Source organism: Mustela nivalis (assembly GCF_964662115.1).
Source record: "Mustela nivalis genome assembly, chromosome: 1".
NCBI lineage: Eukaryota > Metazoa > Chordata > Mammalia > Carnivora > Mustelidae > Mustela > Mustela nivalis.
Genome location: NC_139020.1, coordinates 164,902,571 through 164,920,935, shown reverse-complemented (window position 1 = coordinate 164,920,935; position 18,365 = coordinate 164,902,571). Strand labels below are relative to the sequence as shown.

General features: G+C 47.3%; 1 protein-coding gene across 1 annotated transcript in view; it reads left to right on the top strand.

The window, feature by feature from the left end:
* The window catches only part of SLC6A11 (solute carrier family 6 member 11), a 124,822-nt gene extending 107,259 nt beyond the window's left edge, over positions 1–17,563 (top strand). Inside the window, exons 9-14 of the mRNA XM_082683695.1 lie at positions 4,283–4,395; positions 7,530–7,667; positions 11,292–11,394; positions 12,228–12,328; positions 13,080–13,250; positions 17,331–17,563. Coding sequence (XP_082539821.1) covers positions 4,283–4,395; positions 7,530–7,667; positions 11,292–11,394; positions 12,228–12,328; positions 13,080–13,250; positions 17,331–17,483 — 779 coding nt within the window. The 3' untranslated portion in view covers positions 17,484–17,563. The remainder of the gene's footprint in view (positions 1–4,282; positions 4,396–7,529; positions 7,668–11,291; positions 11,395–12,227; positions 12,329–13,079; positions 13,251–17,330) is intronic.
* Positions 17,564–18,365: the final 802 nt, after the last annotated feature.

Genomic DNA, 18,365 nt, shown 5'->3' with positions numbered 1-18,365 from the left:
AATTCACAAATTAAAATTCTGGGTCTTTAAAAATAAAAATATACAAATTACCAAATTGCCAAGAAAAAAAAGAGAACATACAAATAGCGAAATAAGAAATAATAAAGGATAAATAACCATTGAAGCAGAAGACATTTTTTAAAATCACAAGAGACTGCTTTATTGTCTTCTCTACACATAAATTTGAAAACTTAATTGAAATGAATACTTTCCTAGGAAAATAGATTGCCACAACTGACTGCATTTGATTTAGAAAGCTTAAACAAGCCAATAGACAAAGTCTCTGAGGAACTACTCCACCAACAAAACAAAACAAAGCAAAAACAAAGCACTAGGTCCAGATGGTTTTTCAGATAATTCTATCAAATTTTCAAGGACCTGATAATCTCAGTCTCTTTAAATTACTGCAGAGCATTGAAAGGGAAGGAAAACTTCTCAACCCCTTATATGAGGTATGTGTAACACTTATACCTACACCAAATAAGGCAAAGAAACAAAGTATTACTCATGCATATTGATGGAAAATAGTAAATAAAATAATAGGAAACCCAAATCAAAAATATTAGAATCCAAAATCACATTAAGAAGGTAATATACCATGTCTAATTTGGATTTACTCCTGGACTAATGCAAGACTGATTTAATGCTAGGAAATCTACTAATAGTGTTCAACATATTAATAGCCCAAATGAAATAAATTACAAAATTATCTTCACAGCTACAAAAAAAAATTATTTGAAAAAAATTCAACATTCATCACAATACAAAAATAATCAAGCAAATGGATATTGAAGTGTATTTTTAAAATGGTAAATGTGTGTGTGTAAGTTTAAAAATAAAAAATCTATAGTATCCTACCCATTGTATAAGAAAAGAGATATAAGAAAGCATGTCTTCTCATCTCTGCAGAAGAAATATGTAAAGGATGAACTAGAAAATAAAGAATGATTACCTACAGGGGATAAGTGGACAAGGGATAGAAGGAAGGGTGGAATTAAGGATGAGAAGGAAACAATACTTCTCTTAATATATTTTCAATACCTCTGACTCTCAGAGAACCATGGTAATAGTAGTTTTTCACATAGCACCCAAAATAAACAGTTCTTTTTTGTGGGTGGAATTAAAAGGGAATTCAAACAGTAAGAAATGAGCCTAACTGTATTATGAATGAAAATGTAACCACACTGAAGAGAATGGGAAAGAAAACACTTAACCTAAGTAAATTTCAGGAAACAGTATTTTAACTGTACACTCTAAGGCTAAAAACAAAAAATTATTGTACTATTCTCTAGTTTGTACAGGGATATGGTTTTGTAATTCCGTAACTATTGTATATGTATATGAGGATTGAACAAACAAATGAATATAGATCACTGGGGACGGATTTTACACTAAGAAAGAAGTTACAAGTGAGGAAAGTGGAGAATCTACAATGAACTGTATTAGAATTTGAGGTATCAGGAGACTCATATGTTTAATATACATACAGATGGATATATATGTGTATGTATGTGTAGATATACATACATAGGTCTCCTAGCTTTGTGTGCTGCAAGAAGTGGTACCCCAGCTGCAATGAACACACTGGAAGCCATATCTTGGTTTCTGAACACCACTTTCCATGAAAGGAACCAGGGCTTCTTGGAGAAGCAGTTGATTCCAGTGCCAGGGCAAGACAGGATGAAGCTGGAATATTTAGTGGTACCAGAAATAAGGAAGTGCTCAGAAAAAGGATGAAGGTATGTCAAAATGACATAGGAACCAACTTGAAGACGCTCCTAGTAGCAAAACCTAAACAACTTGAAAAGCAGAATAAATATAGTATTGGATTGTGATCCATAAAATAAACCAAATACACAGGAGTCCATACTGAAGTAAGTAAAAATTGAATAAATAAATGATTGTGAAGGGATAGTTCTTTCTTACAGAATAATTCTAACTAATAAAATGTAGAAGGAATGAAAATAATAGAAACCTGTGAGGCAAACACTGCAGGAATAATTGTTGCAAGGAAGATCTACCAGTGGATGCTAAAATCAGTCGGTATAAGTTTGACTTGAAACAGGATATTTTCATAATCTCGAGGTATCCTCCCAAGATATTTATCACTTAGAGAAACACAGTAACTTTACAGTGGAAAAAACTGATATTAACCAACTTAACCAAGTGATCAAGGTAAGCTTCACCAATAATACAGTTTATGGATATCATGTACCTCTCCCAATATAATGCACTGAGAAGGACACAGCATCACTTCTATGATGTCCTTACTCCCCAAAAATGTAATAATGTTTGATAATGAGAAAACATCAGACAAATCCATACCAAGGAACATTCTGCAAAAGAATGACCAATACTCATCAAAAATATCAAGGTCATAAAAGACAAGGCTGAGGAATTGTTGCAGATTAGAGGAGAGTAAATAAATATATCTCTGAAGTGCAGTGTGGAATCCTGAATTGGATACTAAAACAGGAAAAAAAGACGTTAAGGAGAAAAACTGGTAGATAATGAAAAAGGTCTGTAGTTTAATCAATAGTATTGCACAAATGTTAATCTGAACACTAAATATTAAATGCTTTCCCCGCAAATCAGAAACAAAGCCAGGGTATATGGTGTTTCTGTTTTTATTCCATATGGTTCTAGAGTTCTTAGAGAGTGCAATAAAGCAAGAAAAATAAACAAATATCATTAAGATTAGAAAGGAAAAATAAAAACTGTATTTATGCATGAGCATGATTGGCCACTTAGAAAATCATACAAAAATTAAGTGAACTTAGTATTGTCACAAGATAAAAGGACAAGAAACAGAAATCTATTATATTTTTTATATGCTAGCAACAAACAAATGGAAAATTAAAAACTTCTGCTCTTCACAAGGTACCATTAAAAAAATGACAAGGCAAGCCACAGAGTAGGGGAAAATATTAATAACACTTCTCTGATAATGGATTTGTATTCCAAATAATATCAAGAATTCCCACAACTCAGTAAAAAAAAAAAGGGGGGGGACAACACAATACAAAATGGGCTGACTCAACAAGGACTTTGCAAAAGATCTATGAATGGTCAAGAAAGATATGGGAAGAGACCTCCACATCTGATAATATCAAGTGTTGGCACAGATGTGGAGCTACTGGAACCCTCAAACATTGCTGATAGAAATGTAAAATGACAGTGAATTTGGAAATCAATTTGGCACTTCTCAGAAAGTTAAACTTATGTTACCAAATGACCCAGCAATTCCACTCCTAAATAAGATGGGCAAAGCTAATATGAGGTGGAAAAAAATCAGATCAGTGGTTATCTGGAGCTAAGACAGGGAATGGGGAAAGAGAGAATACAGAGGAGCCCAAGGGGACAATAGGAATGTTCTATATCTTGAATGCAGTTATCTGGATATACTTCAAAACTCATTGAAATATACACTTAAAATGAGTGCTTTTTGTAGGTAAATTAGATTTTAATAAGGTTGCTTTTAATTAAGGTAAAAAAATTAATGATCAGAGTTAATGTTTATTGAACATTTACTTTAAGTGCTTTCCATATTCTGCATCATCTTACTGAATTCTCAAAACCACTTTATTAGGTAGGACTTTATTATCCCCATTTTTCAGCTGAGGAAACAGATAGAGATCCCAGTAAAGAACAAGGATTTGAACCCAGGCTTTCTGACTGCAGAACCTGTGTTCTTGACCACTGTGCTACAGGTCTAGAACATCAGGTATCTCTCCCCTGATATTAATAAAAAATTAATAAGTCTCATCCTCAGGACATGCTAACCACGCTTTCTGTTTGGAGCAGCCAAAATAAGTGAGTGTGGATCCAGGAAATGAGGGGAGGAACCAAAGGCAGAGGCGGCCTAGGGTAGAACGGCTTTTGTCCAAGCCTGGACTCCAGCTCCTGCATTGGAATCACCTGGTGCCTGGTCCTTGCCTCACCCTAGACTGACCCAGTCTCTGGGGTGGGCCTGAGATCTGCATCGTATATGTGCCCTAGTGAGAACAATAGAGACAGGACTGTGCAGAGGGAAGTCTGTGTGTCAGAGAAGCCTGGCCCCTCCTACCCCTTTCTCACCTCTCTGTGCCTCAGCTGGCTCATATCCACCATGGGTGTCATAATAGAACCAACTGCATAGGGTGGCTGGGAGATTTACGTGATTTGAGGGAGAATTAGGCATAGCACCTGGCACAAAGGCACTGGATATATGATGGATTAAAGTAACAATTGAATGAGGGACTGAGCTCCACCCAGCACCTCTCTCTCTCTCCTTCCTCTCCAGGCCCTGGCCTGGCCTTTATCGCTTACCCCAAGGCTGTGACCATGATGCCTCTCTCCCCACTGTGGGCCACTTTGTTCTTCATGATGCTCATCTTCCTGGGCCTGGACAGCCAGGTAAGGGGGGAATCCCAGGCTGGGAGGGCAGGGAGATCACATGCTACTCTCGGGAGCAGCTCAGGGACCTTACCCACACCTCAGTGCTGGTTGTCTGGGCCCCGCCCACTGTTCCCACCCTGCTCTCCTCTTAGCACACCGTGATCTCTACGGTCACCCTCAGACACAACTGTATGGCTCCTTCCACAGCTTCCCAAACATACTTTTCCTTACCTGAAATTCTCAACTCCCAATCCAAGTTTTAAAAAAATTGCTAAATTCTTGCATCCTGTGAAAATACGTCTGTGCAATAGCACCATCTAGCAAGCAGAAGAAATTCTCAGAGAGAAGGCAATGGTTAATGGTATCCAAGAGCTCTACCACCATGTGTCCCTGTCCCAGGCAAATCGTGGGGGACACAGGAACACAGAAAAGTACCCTCTCCTTCCTTCCTCTGTCACTGTTATGCCCCCCGACACGCTCCAGGTGGCCACGTGGGTCCTCGGCACCACCGTCAGCTCCCCAGTGCCCCTTGTCCCACGGCCTGCTCTCTTCCTTCTCATTGTTGCTGATCCGGCTCTCCCCACCCACCCTCCTCTTGGCAGCCTGCCTTCCTCAGCAAAGGGTGTATAGTTAGAACTAGCAATTTAAAGGCGTACATTATCCTTTCTCTCTCTGTGAATTCATGCCCTTCATCTTCTCACACTGTACAACTCACCTCTGCCTGCCCTCCCAGCCCTTCTCCAGGGCTCTTCTGGATTTTCCAGCCAGATGCCTGTGGCCTCTGGTCACTCACCACTCCGAAATCTACTCTATTTCCTGCTATTCCAGCATGGTGGGTTTCTCTAAGAGCCCCAGTGAATGTCTTCCACCTAAAGCTGTCCTGGCACAAAGGCACTTGGTATATGATGGATTAAAGTAACAATTGAATGAGGGACCGAGCTCCACCCAGCACCTCTCTCTCTCTCCTCTACCCATGACCTTGTGCTAGTCACTTAGCACCCAAACCTCATACCAGTATGTCTGTCAACCCAGCCAAGTCCAATTTCTTCTCCTGGGTAATTTCTCAGAAACTGCTGAGCCGAGCTGCTGAAGCACCGGGTGTTTCTGCTGATAATCTTCTCTTCCATTGTTACGGGCAGAGGCCTTGGGAAGGATTGGCAGCTTGTGCGTGACAGTGACCATCCTGCATAGGGAGGTGGGGGCTGGGGCCTTGGTTCTGTGAGTCCTGAGGGTGTTGAGCACTTGGGCCAAGATGCTGTGTTAGCAAGGGGGACTGAAGTGGCAGACTGAAGTTAGCAAGGGGCCAAGTGAGCAGGTGGCCACACGTGTGCTGCACTTGCTGAGCCTGGGCCACACCCTCCTTTCTCTGTCACAGTAGCCACATGGACTGGGGGGCCCCTTTTGTTATCCCCATTTTGCAGATGAAGAAACTGAGGCTGAGTGAGTTGCTAGAACATGGACCCAGGTTTTTGTACCTCTTAGCCCGCAGGCTCTGTGTCTCTTCAGTTTGGGTCCTGGATAAACAACCTTCCCTGAATTCTTCCTTTCCCTGAGGACCCTTGAGAAAGAAGGACTGAAGATAGCCTTGCAGTAGAGGCAGGGTAGCCTGGAGGCTGGGAGCCTGGGCTTTGGAGTCAAACAAGGCTGAGTTTGAATCTCAGATCCACAACTTTTACCAGCTGTGCTCTTCTGGGCCAGACACTTCACCTCTCTGTGCTTGGTCTCTTTATTCAGTAAAGCTGGAAATATCTTTCCTGAGGAGGTAGAAATGAATCAGAAAGGATTTGGGGCTAAAAAATGGCTCCAGGGAAGGAAATGTCTCCACACTGCAATCAGCAAAGGAATCCTTTGCTTTTTTAATCCTTTGCTTTTTTTACTTCTCTTTGCCTTGGCAGTCCAGCACAATGGTTAAAGTCCAGTCTGTGGAACAAGATTGCCTTGGTCCCTACACAGGCTGTATCTCTGAACACCTCTGTGCTCTCAGGCAGGTGGCTTACCTCCTATGCTTCCACGTCATCACTTAAAAAACAGGGATGATAATAGTACTACAGAGATCAAATAAATGAATATTTGTTAACTGCTCAGAAAAGAGCCTAGCACCATGTATTCACCATTATTTATTATTATTTTTATTGATTTATCAAAACTTTTCTGAGCATCTCCTCTGTGCCACTGGGAATAGATGAAAGTGGCATGCATGGTCCCTGCCCTCCAGGGTCCCAGCTTGTAAGGAGATAGCTGTAAGCTCCATGGGCACCATGGGGTGAGGTGGGGGGTTGGCTGAGTATAGAGGAGAGGAAGGGTCTGTTCTGCCCAAGTTCAGGGCAAGGAGGAGCTGTCGGGGAAAGGCTTATGCAGGAGATCTGCATACAACAGTGCTGGAAAACCCAGCAAGGGGTCGCTGGGATATTTAGGCCGGCTGTTGATGGGTAAGCAGGAATAGAATGGATACTGTGTGTCTTGCCCAGTCTCAGCATGGTGGGATGCACTTAGTGGCACAAGGTCTGCTGTCGTAAGCCTGCACAGTTTGGCTAGGCCCAGAGAGTCCCGTAGCAGAAATGTAAGAGCTGGGCGTTGGCTCACCTCTGATTGCTCTCCACCCATCAGAGGGGGAGCTTTCCCAGAAGCGAAGGACGGGAGAACTATTCCAGTCCTAGGGAATGAGGAAATCCAGCCCTGCTCACAGAGACTGACCAGAGCCTGCCACTAGCGAGCGCCCAGCTCTCAGGACAGTTATGGAGACTCCCATCTCGCCTCCCAGACAGCGTCTCATTTAAGTGGTTGACCCTAGAACAGGGCCCAGCACACAGGCACATGACAGGAAGCATGGGGGAGAAGGAGTACTAGGTTTCGAGTTAGGAGTACCCAGTTGACGTTCTCACTCTTTCACTTCCTGTCTGAGCAACCTTGGACGGGTTACTTCCCCTCACTGAGCCTCAGTGTTCTCATCTGTTACATGGGTTTGCTGGAAATCTGTAAGTGCCTGGATTGTTATTATTCTCAGGCCCTCTTGTCTGTATGAGTGTGGAAAGAAGGGTAGGGCCCAGTGAGAGGGAAGCCCGGGGGTTAGGTCTGTTGCACTTGTCCAGAGCTGGGACCACTAAGAACAGACTTTCTCTCAGGCATGATGCCATCCTATCTGCCCTCTGCAGTTTGTGTGCGTGGAAAGCCTCGTGACCGCTGTGGTAGACATGTACCCCAAGGTCTTCCGGAGGGGTTACCGGCGGGAGCTGCTCATCCTGGCCCTGTCCATTGTCTCCTATTTTCTGGGCCTCGTGATGCTCACAGAGGTGAGTGACATGGAAACAAGTAATTGATGTGACACGGTAACTTAAAGGTTAAGTGCTGGGCTCTAGGTTAGGCAAGTCTGATGTCAAATACCAGCTCTGGGATTGGTCGTGTGACCCCAGCCAGGTCTAGCATTTCTCTAGGACTCATTTTCTTCTCTTTGTGGAGATCCCTGGAAGTTCTCATTGAGCCCTAAGCATAACGTCTTCACGTGTGTGAAAGCTCAGCTAACAGTCACCGTGGTCACTACCAGAGGGGAGTAAAACTCACAAAGAGAAAGACTGGGGTTATATGGTCATTATCACCCATACAGTACTTTTGGGTGAAAGGGACAGTGTCAGCCATGGACCCCTCAACCAGGTACTGCTCTTGGGCTGAAGTTCAAAGCAGGCTCTTCTAGAATTTCCATGAAAACAGACGTGCATGAGGACATTTGGCACCTCAGGCCCCTTGTCTCTCATCTCTGCTGGGCCTGTGAGTGAGGAAGTGTTCACCATGACCCCCCCACATTAAGACTCTCATGATACCATGTTTCTCCCCCCACTCCCGCAACCATCCTGTCTAATAAATATTTTTTCAAGTACCTTGGGAAGGTGGGATGAGATATCTTTCTCCCCATGCTGACAATACTAGTTAATTAAAACACATACACACACACATACACACACATGCACACACAGAAAACTGTTGCCTAGAGACAAGAAGAGGTTTTGAAAGAAACATGGAAAGAATGGAAAGAAATGAGGGAACTCCAGTCCATTGAAGCAGCCGGGGTGACATTGAGGTTGGTCTGTGGATCCTCTGCTTCTTAGCTGAGAGGCTGCCTCCTGGAAGGCTCCTCTGCTTTCCTTCCTCAAGCACTTAGCTCCAGGCTTGCCCCAGCCTTTCTCCCACCTTAGAATGACCACTGTGTTCACCTGTCTCTCTGTGTCCAGGCCCCAAGGTCTATGAAGACAACAGCTGGCCTTCACCAGCTCCATGCCCTTGGGGCCTGGCAGGGGGTGGACACTGAGGGCGTGGTGGCTGGTGTTATTACTGCTCCTAGTCATTGTCACATTAATGGGAGTGATAATCAGCTTTGAGCAAATGAATGGTGTGGCACTTCCCGTTTCCATCTCTCCTCTCCCCACATGGGGAAAGCAGCCCTGCAATGAGCAGGGCTTCATTAAGTGCTGATTAATTACACAAAGTAGAGTCTTCGTCACGTACAAATTGGGGGGTTAATGTGATGTGTTAACGAGGCTGATGGGAACAGGGCTACAAGAAGAGTGGGCATTGGCGTGGGTGTCACTGGCTTGGAGCAGACAGGCAGAGGACCCTCCTGGACCTCCAGCCCCAGTACCCCTGGCCTTGCAGAGCCTCCATGCCCACTCTTCAACCTGAGGCCATGGGTCTGTCTAGGGGTGCCTCACGGCCCCTGGGGCCCATCAGGGAAAGAGCGCTGTGGTGACTGTTAATCAGCACACCCTTGGGCTTCACATGCCAGCCCTCCGCCTCCACGCAGGAATTTCTGTGAGTGATTGCACCAGTGAAGTTCAGATTGCCAAATGGGCCATGTGGGCCTCAGCCTTCACAGTAATTGCTGGCAGGATCTTATCCCTCATTTACACACATTTAAAGTGTGGCTTTAGGGAAAAAATAGGCCACAGATTTCTTACCCTCCACCATGGTGGTGTGGTGGAGAATTAAGAGCATGGCATGGACTATGCAGCCGTACCACCTAGGTTCAAGCCTCAGTCCCATGGCTGGCAAGCTGGATGACGCACCACGAGCATTCTTGCTCCTCTGTGCCTCCGTTTCTCCTATGAAGACTTGAGGACAGCAGTTATGCCCTCCTTTTAATTATACACGCTGTAGGGATCTGGCAGACTGAGACATGGGAAGCAGCTCAATCAGAGCCCAGGACTTGGAGAGGGCTGCATCTGTATACACCGTGTTCATGGGAGAAGATATTCCGGAGAGCAGTTAGGAGCATGGTCTGAGCTGTTAACTCAGAAAGCTGAGCACATTCCTAGCCACAGAGGAGCCTCAGTCCTGCTTCCTAGCCACAGAGAAGCCTCAGTCCTGCTTCTCACTCTCATAGCCCCAAATATCCACCACAGTCAGCACCAACAGGAGGCCCTAGACCAGATATGTCCCTGAGATCCCCTTTGTTTCACCCCGCTGTGTTTTTAAGAACATAAAGAGGTTGCCAACAATTGAGAAGGACTTCTTGTGAAAATCTGATTTCTGGCCTCTTCTAGAAAAATCTGCAGATCTGGCCACACCCAGGCTTGCCTCCCCCAGCAACTTTCTTAAGGCATTGCGTGGCCACATGGGGCCTGTGCTCTCCAGTTACCCCCAGTCCCCCCACTTCCTGGGTCACACACCGGGCCTACCTCTTTTCCTCATGTCATCTGTCTGGCCCTCTGGGCATCGAGATACTGCCCCAGATCCAGCCAAAGAGATGAGTGAGGAAACAAACAGTCCCAGCCCGTGTGTGGTCTCAGAGGGTAGCAGGAGGCCCTAGAGGCCGTGGGAGCATTGGCTGAAAGCTTAATTCCAAGGAACAGGAAGCTGTCCAGGCTTTGTCCTGGCCTCTTACCTCCCTGTTCTGGCATTCACAATGCCTCCCCCAACCTGACCCTCCTCTTTTCCACTTTTATTTCTCCTGCTGTTGATTGTGTTCTCCTAAGGGCTGTCATGTATTATATAGATGACCTATATAGATCCAAACCCTTCTGAGAGCTGCAGCTGCTGCCCTCTTCTCCTGCCCAGATGCCATCCCTCCTTTCTAGAAATCTTCATGGTCATCTGGCCTCTGAGGCCTTTCCCTCTCACACTAGCAGTAGATACAAAGAGAACCAGTATAGGGGCCTGCCCAGCAGAAGCCCAGAGCTAACAGAGCACCTGACAGGAAAACTTAAAAAAAAAAAACAAAAACCAAAAACTGTGAATCCATAAAATGTGCTGCAGAGGCCTGAAGAGAAGATAAGTCTGTCAAAAGGGGCTTCTTGGAAGAGGTGACATTTGAGCTGAACTGTGAAGGAACTTACCAAATAAAGGAGGGACAGCATATGCAAAGGCACAGAGGCAAGACTATCCCTTAGTCTGTCAGGGGGAAGCATAGGGGGTTCTGCTGGGAGGAGGGGGAGACAAGGCCAAGTGAGAGGGCCACTCTTACTGGCAGGCTGACAGGAGCCAAGGGGTAGTGTTAAACTGTGGAGTGACATGATTGGATTTACATAGTAGAAAGGTCCTAATGAAAGCTGATGTGCAGGGAAGGAGGTGAGGCTCCAGGCAAGGAGAGCGGTGGGGAGGCTGTCAGAGCCATCAGGGAAAGGGGCTGAGGCTGCCCAGCCTCTAGTCTCAGGTTTTCTGTGTGGTCTCTGACCTTTAGGGAGCAGAGACAAGAGAAACCTTCTCAAGCCCAGCTACCCCAGAGGGTGCTACCTTCGGGGTGCCCAGGTGCGGAGGCTGTATTGTTTGAGGAGACTAGGAAGAAGCCGTCTGCTCTGGTGGAAGTGACCCTGGGCTGATGGTAGCCCCAGGGCCAAGCAGAGGGCCTTTCCAAGTCCAGCTGGCCAACTGCTGTCCCATGTGTCTTTGCATCCCCATGTCCATGTACCTGTCCTCCTGCTCTGCAGGGTGGCATGTACATCTTCCAGCTCTTCGACTCCTACGCTGCCAGCGGGATGTGCCTTCTCTTTGTGGCCATCTTCGAGTGTGTCTGCATCGGCTGGGTGTATGGTAAGTAGAGGCCGGGCCCACCCACACGCCAGCAGCCTGTCAAGGTGCCCAGCATATGGACGCCTGGGGCTCTCTGCACTGGTCTCCTTCTGTATCCACCCTTCCTCCTTTCCCTCAGAGGATCAACCTGTCACATTTGTCAGGAGAGCTTCTTGATCTTATCCCCCTGCAGCACAGGTGGGGGTTCCAGACTCAGGCACTGTGACCTTGGGCCAGTGCCTCAGCCTCTGAGCCTCAGTTTTTCCATCTGTAAAATGGGGTAGTCCTCCCATGTCTCCAGGTAGGAGATAGTGTGGACAAAGCCGTCAGCATGGTGCCTGGCCCTCATGATCACCTGTCTTCTGGTCCTCCTGTTTCCTAAATCGAATGAGTGGATGAGGATTGCTGGACTCAGTGATGATGGCTATTCCCACTGTGAGCATAGCTTGGGAACAGGTCTCTCTGTGAGCTGCCCCTCTCATTAGCAGCCCAGCCAGGTGTCCCCTTCAGAGCCCTGCCTCCTGCCCCCACATATGTCAGCCAGGCCTTGGCCCTGCCTCTCAAAGGGACCATCTTCAATCTTTCTCCAAGAAATGTTTCCTTACGCACTGTTTCCTGGGCCTCACTGACCAAGGTCAGGAAGGGTCTTTCCAGCATTGGTCCGGAATTCCTTCTACTGCAGTATATTCTGAAAACTCACATAGGTAACATCTTGGTAGTTGTTAAGTGGTAAATAAAGTCCCTGCTGTCATTTGTCTGTTGGGCTGGGGAAAGCAAACCCTCCTAGCCCTCCCTCTGAGTCTTGTACAAAAATTCTCTGGGGTGTGTGTGCCTGTTTGTTTTATTCTGGACAGGAAGCAATCGCTTCTACGATAACATCGAAGACATGATTGGCTACCGGCCATTGTCGCTCATTAAATGGTGCTGGAAGGTTGTGACCCCCGGGATCTGCGCGGTAAGGGCCCTGCCAGAAGCTGCCTCCAGGCTGACCACCCACTCTCCCCTTCTAGCACCGCAAGCCCAGCTGAGGCTGGCCCCCTGGGAGACCCTCTGTTCTTCCAGAGAGTCCGCGGCACCCAACAGCTTCCTAAGTGGCAGTCGTGGGGGCAGTTTCTGGGCTTGGCCAGGGAGGGGCCTTCCTGGGATCCCAGCTCTGCCACCAGCTTGCTATGTGACCATGAGCAAGTCCCCTCCCTTCTCAAGGCCTCAGATTCTATACCTGCAAGCTAAGTGGCTGGGGCCTGTCTCCATAAGGGCCAAGGATCGTATGAGAGACAACATTTAGCTTAGCCTTTAACAGAGAAAGCTACTGAATAAAGCCACACCTTGAGAGGTCTTCACATTTCATAAACACAGCCCCACGTTCTTCACGCAGTTCTTGGCACTGAAAGTGTCTCAGAACATCTTCACAAACCATCACAGTTATGCAAAGGCCACTTTGAAAGCAGTCCCAAGAAGCAGCTAGAAAATTCCTTACTGGGCAGAGGCTGGGGATAAGGCTCCTGGGGTGGGAAGGGTTTCACGGCCCTGTTAAGGTACTGGGATCTGTGAGAGTCCATTCCTTATGTGAGCTGGCACAGGGCCTCGCCTGTCCAGGACTGCCACACGGGGTGGTCCCTAACCCGGCTGGCCTCCTGCACACAGGCCTGGGCCTGAGCCTGTCACCGAAGGCTAGCCCTCAGGGACCTCTCCCTGTCTCTCGGCAGGGCATCTTTATCTTCTTCCTGGTCAAGTACAAGCCTCTTAAGTACAACAACATCTATACCTACCCCACCTGGGGCTACAGCATCGGCTGGCTCATGGCCCTGTCCTCCATGCTCTGCATCCCACTCTGGATCTTCATCAAGCTATGGAAGACAGAGGGGACGCTGCCTGAGGTGAGACAGCCCAGGTTGGGGGAGGGGTAGCGGGGTGGCAAGAATGGCTCTGAGGGTGCTGAGGCACACGCAGGGCCTGGCTCTACCTCAGGTGGGCTGAAGAGCAGGAGCAAGTCCATGGGTTATCTGAGCAATGAGTGTATGAAGAATGAGCCCTCATGTGTCTCCTGGGGAAGCCACGGCCAGCTCCTTCCTGGCAGGTGTTCACTCTTACCATGGTATGAAGTCATCTCTGTGAGGCCTGGAGAGTGTGCCAGTTTCTCTGAGTGTCTTCATCTATAAAATGGGGACAACAGCAGTTCCTGACCTACAGAGGTTTTTATAAGGACTCAATGAGTTCATGGAAGGAAAGTACTTAAACTGGGACCTGGAACAGAGTGACAAAATGTTGGCTTTTACTGTTCTGTTAGTTCATGAAGGACCCCATCCCCAGGACAAAGGGAGAAAATCTGATGTTGAGGGAACACCTATCCCCTGTCATCACCATGCTAAACTCTCTACATGTTATCTCCCATAGTCCTCAGAGAAAACCAGGGTGCTGGCCTCATTTTCTGCCTTCAGCAGGTAGAACCTGAAACTAAAGCTCAGAGAAATGAAATCGCTCAACCAAAAATTTGCATCGCACAGCCAAAACTTAGTAAACCAAATTTTAAAAATTGCGATATAATTGACATAAAGCATTATGTTGGTTCTAGGTAACAACATAATGGTCTAATATTTGTATGTGTTGTGAAATGACCACCACCCTAAATCCAGTTAACATCCCTCAGCACAGTTAAAAATTATTTTCTCGTGATGAGAACTTTTGAGATCTTTTATCTTAGTAACTTTCAAATACACATTACAGTATTATTATCCATAGTCACCGTGTTGTGCATTACATACCCACGACTTGTTTATTTCCTGACTGGAAGCCTGTTCATTTCTGCCACTTCACCCATTTCACCTTCCATCCCCCCCGCCCACCTCTGGCAACCACCAGTCTGTTCTTTGTATTTTTGAGCTGATAGGTTTTGTTTGTTTGTTGGGTTTTGGGGTGTTTTCTTTTTGTTTTTTTGGTTCCACATATAAGTGAGATTATATAGTGTTTGTTCTTGTCTGGCTTATCTTGGCATAATGTCCTCAAGGTCCATCTGTGTTGTCACAGACAGCAGGATTTCCTTCTTTTTTATAGCTGAGTCATATTCCATTGTGTAGATGTACCATAACCTCTTTATCCCTTCATCCACTGAGGAACAGTAAGGCTGTTTCCACCTCTTGGCTATTGTAAATAATGCTGCAGTGAATGTTGGGGGGCGTGGTGTACATACCTTGTCAAGTTAGTGTGTTCCTCTCCCTCAGATAAATACTGGAGTGGAATTGCTGGATCGTATGGTTTTAATTTTTTTTTAAAGATTTTATTTATTTATCTGACAGAGATCACAAGTAGGCAGAGAGACAGGCAGAGAGAGAGAGAGAGGAGGAAGCAGGCTCCCTGCTGAGAAGAGAGCCCGATGCAGGGCTCGATCCCAGGACCCTGCGATCATGACCTGAGCCGAAGGCAGAGGCTTCAACCCACTGAGCCACCCAGGCGCCCCTATTTTTAATTTTTTGATGGAATTTCATACTAGTTTCCACAACGGGTACCAAATTTTATTAGAAACAATTTTATTAAAGTATGTTTAATGTATGCTAAGATTTACCCATTTGGAGTATGCAATTCAATGATTTTTATTGTAACTTTCTGTGTTCTGTGTATTAGAATCATCACCACGAATCAGCTTTAAAACATGTCCAGCACCCTAATAAGACCCCTCATGCTCATTCACTTTACCCTGTTCCTGCCCCAGACACCACCCATCTTCTCTCTGTCTCTGTGGATTTGCCTGCTTGGACATTGCCTGTCAGCAGCACCGTGTGTTGTCCCTTGGGGGCAGGCAGGGTGGTAAGCCGCACCGTCCTACTCCAGAGCACTCACAGGCTCTTTACTCTCCTTTCCCACCTGCTGGCACGTCACATGGTTTGAGTCAGTATCTCACTCATTGAGCAAACTGCTGTGTGCCAGACACTGTTCTGTTTCAGCTGTGATGCCATTCAACCCTCATAGCGGTCCTGTGAGGTGGAGACTCTTACTGCCCCCACTTCACAGAGGAGGAAACTGCAGCACAGGGAAGTGAAGCAACTTGTCTAAGGGCACACAGCCTTGGAGTGGCAGAGCAGAAGCTCTGAGCTCTTGTCACCTGAGTTTTGCTATCTCCTTCCCCTGCTCGGACTGGGTACCCTCCAGAGATCTCAGGGGTTCACCTTTTTCTTCCAGAACAAGGCCACAGGGAGATGGGAGTGGATGTGTATGCAAACACCCAAACATGAGTGCTAGCTCAGGGCTTCACCCAGCCTGCCTGCCCACGGGACGGCCAAAGATCCAGGAAAAAAGCCACATATCCAGCCCGGAGGACCAAGCTGAGAAGAAGTCTCTTACTCAAGCATGCCCATACCCCCTGGGAAAGTTTCCTTGGCTCCTGCAGGGAATTTAGGTCAAGGGCAGTCAGTTCTGATCTGGAACCAAACCATGTCCTTGGTTCCTGCAGGCCCCTGCCCAGACATCCAGTGGCCTTTGGTTTTCAGGAATGCCCAGTGTCAGGTGGGCAGGTGGAAGGAGAGGCTACTTTCCTAAGCTTCTTCCATCTCCCTGAGCTCACGCATCTGCCACCACAGAGAGCAAGGTTTATAAATGACAGCAGAACTGATTTCCAGGCCTTGCTTACTGAGGAAACTTGTGCCAGTTAGTTCAGCTTTCCAGAAGGTTCTGACAGCTGAAAGAAAGGATCTGGATGGAAAAAGGGGGTCAATGGTACTTACCTGAGAGAACTGCTGTGAAGGTGGATAATCTGTGCTAATCTGTGGAAAGGTCAGCTGATCTGAGCCTCGTGTTAATCCCAAGAGGCAGGTGCCCTTGTTCTCTTTGACAGATGAGGAAACCAAGGCACAGAGAGGTTAAGTTTCTTGCCCCAGTGAAGTGACAGAGCTGGAATTCAAACCCAAGCACCCAGCTCTGGAGCCCATGCTCTCAATCCTCTCCTGCATGGTACCTGGCACACAGAAAGTGTTCAGCCTGGGAGATTTGGCCTGGTAATCCCACCTGGGCTCTTAGTCGTGGCAGCATCTGGAAGAGAAGACAGAACCTTGATCATGAAAAATCAGACCTTCAAAAGTCTTTCCAGGCTTCCTGGGAAAGGGTTTATGCCCAGAAAAGACCTCCTAAGTCCTGGTCCAGTGCCTTCCCCTGATGGATTCTGCAGGATGTCCGTGGACCTGAGGTGTGGGGCCCCAGGCAGCACTGTGACAGCAGAAGCCTGCGTCAGGAGTCTGCCTGTGATCTCTACTCCTTCCCTGGTACAGTAGGGATGACAGCCACACCATCTGTGCCCAGCCTAAGGCTGGCCACTTTGCCAGGCAGCATGGGGCCACCATGGCTGCGCTGATGTTTCCATCTCCATGCATGGCAAAAGGAGCACACAGCACACACCACATATTCCCCTAGATAGTGGCCCCATGATAACATCGTCTTTGTGGGAAGCATACCCATTTGCCCGGCAATCACAGAAACAGGGCCAGAGGTACTGTAGATCACTCCTGCAACACCCCTCTCAGGCCAGTATTGTTCTCCCATTCCACAGAAGAGGAAAATGCAGCTCCTAGAGGTTATGTGAGCTGCCTAACAGAGCTAGTGAGAGGCCAAGCAGAGATTCAAAGCCAAACAGCTGTCTCCCGTGGAGGGAGAGGTGAGGCCATCAGCCCCAGTTATACCTGCAGTCGGCCAGGGACAGTACTAAGCATTTCTGTAAGCCATCACCTCACTCCTCAGCAAATCCCAGGAGTGGGTACCTCTGTCCTTCCCATTTCCCAGAGGAGGAAACTGAGACCAGGGAGGTCAGTTCATCATGCAGAACAGAGCTCTAAGTAACAGTGCAGAGGCCCAGACCTTGGTCTCGATGGTTCTGTGGCCTGCAGTATCCACCCGTGCAGTTGGGAGAGGCCGAGCCAGGCACCCGGACCCTGGCAGTCCCTCTCAGACAGTTCTTCTCCTTTCTAATCACATAGAAATTCCGGAAGTTGACCATCCCCAGCGCTGATCTGAAAATGCGGGGCAAGCTTGGGGCAGGCCCACGGACGGTGATGGTTAATGACTGTGACGCCAAACTCAAGGGCGATGGGACCATTGCAGCCATCACAGAGAAGGAGACACACTTCTGAGCCACACCTGCCACCTCGGATGCCTCTCCTTTCTTCCCTCCCCCGACCCCATGTGTATAAATGAATACCTGAGACACGTACTTCACCTAATGATAGAGGCTTGCTTGTTTTGCACAGGATTTATTAACAAGTTAATTTTAAGGTGGCCATGTACACTCTGGTTTAAAGTCCCATTCCCCTCCTTGCCCCCAGTTATCATGTAAGTAACATTATGAAGAGATAATACTGTACAGGGACTAGCAGAGTCTTCCGTGCTAGGATGGTTTTAACCAATGTTTTCTAGGGGTTAGGGAGAAGTTGTATCATATGGTCAAACTTTTATACTTGGGCTGTGGGGCAGGTGGGGTGGGAGTGATGCCTGATCTCTGTCAGCCCTTTAGCTGACCTGTCCATGTCCCATGTTCCTCCCTGACCATTACAGCTGCCCCTCTTCATGCCTCCAGGGACAGTTTTGCCTTCAAATCCTGCCTTTGCCATCCCCAACCTCTTAGCAGTGGGTTTGCAGACAGCAAGGCTGTGTCAGAGAAGAGAAAGTGATCTTTCTGCCCTGATCCCACTAAGTGACCTTGGGTGCTCCCATCCCTTCCCTGGGCCTCAGTTTTCCCATTTCCTAAATGGAGAGGACCAAATCAAGTGATCTCTGAGGTCCTTCCTGACCTGGCCAGGTCTCTTGGGGATTCGCTTGTTATGTCTTGCTGGCTGTCAGGCCTGACCTTGACCTTGACCTTTAAGTGTTCTGAAGGCTCCCCCCTGCTTATTTAAAATCAAATTTTTCATGGAAATGATGTGGCATTTTCCCCTTAAACTCTAGGTTGATGCATCTGTGAGTGGCTCCATTCTCTGGAGTCTGGCCAGGTCCTCAGCCCCCGTGACAAGGCTCCT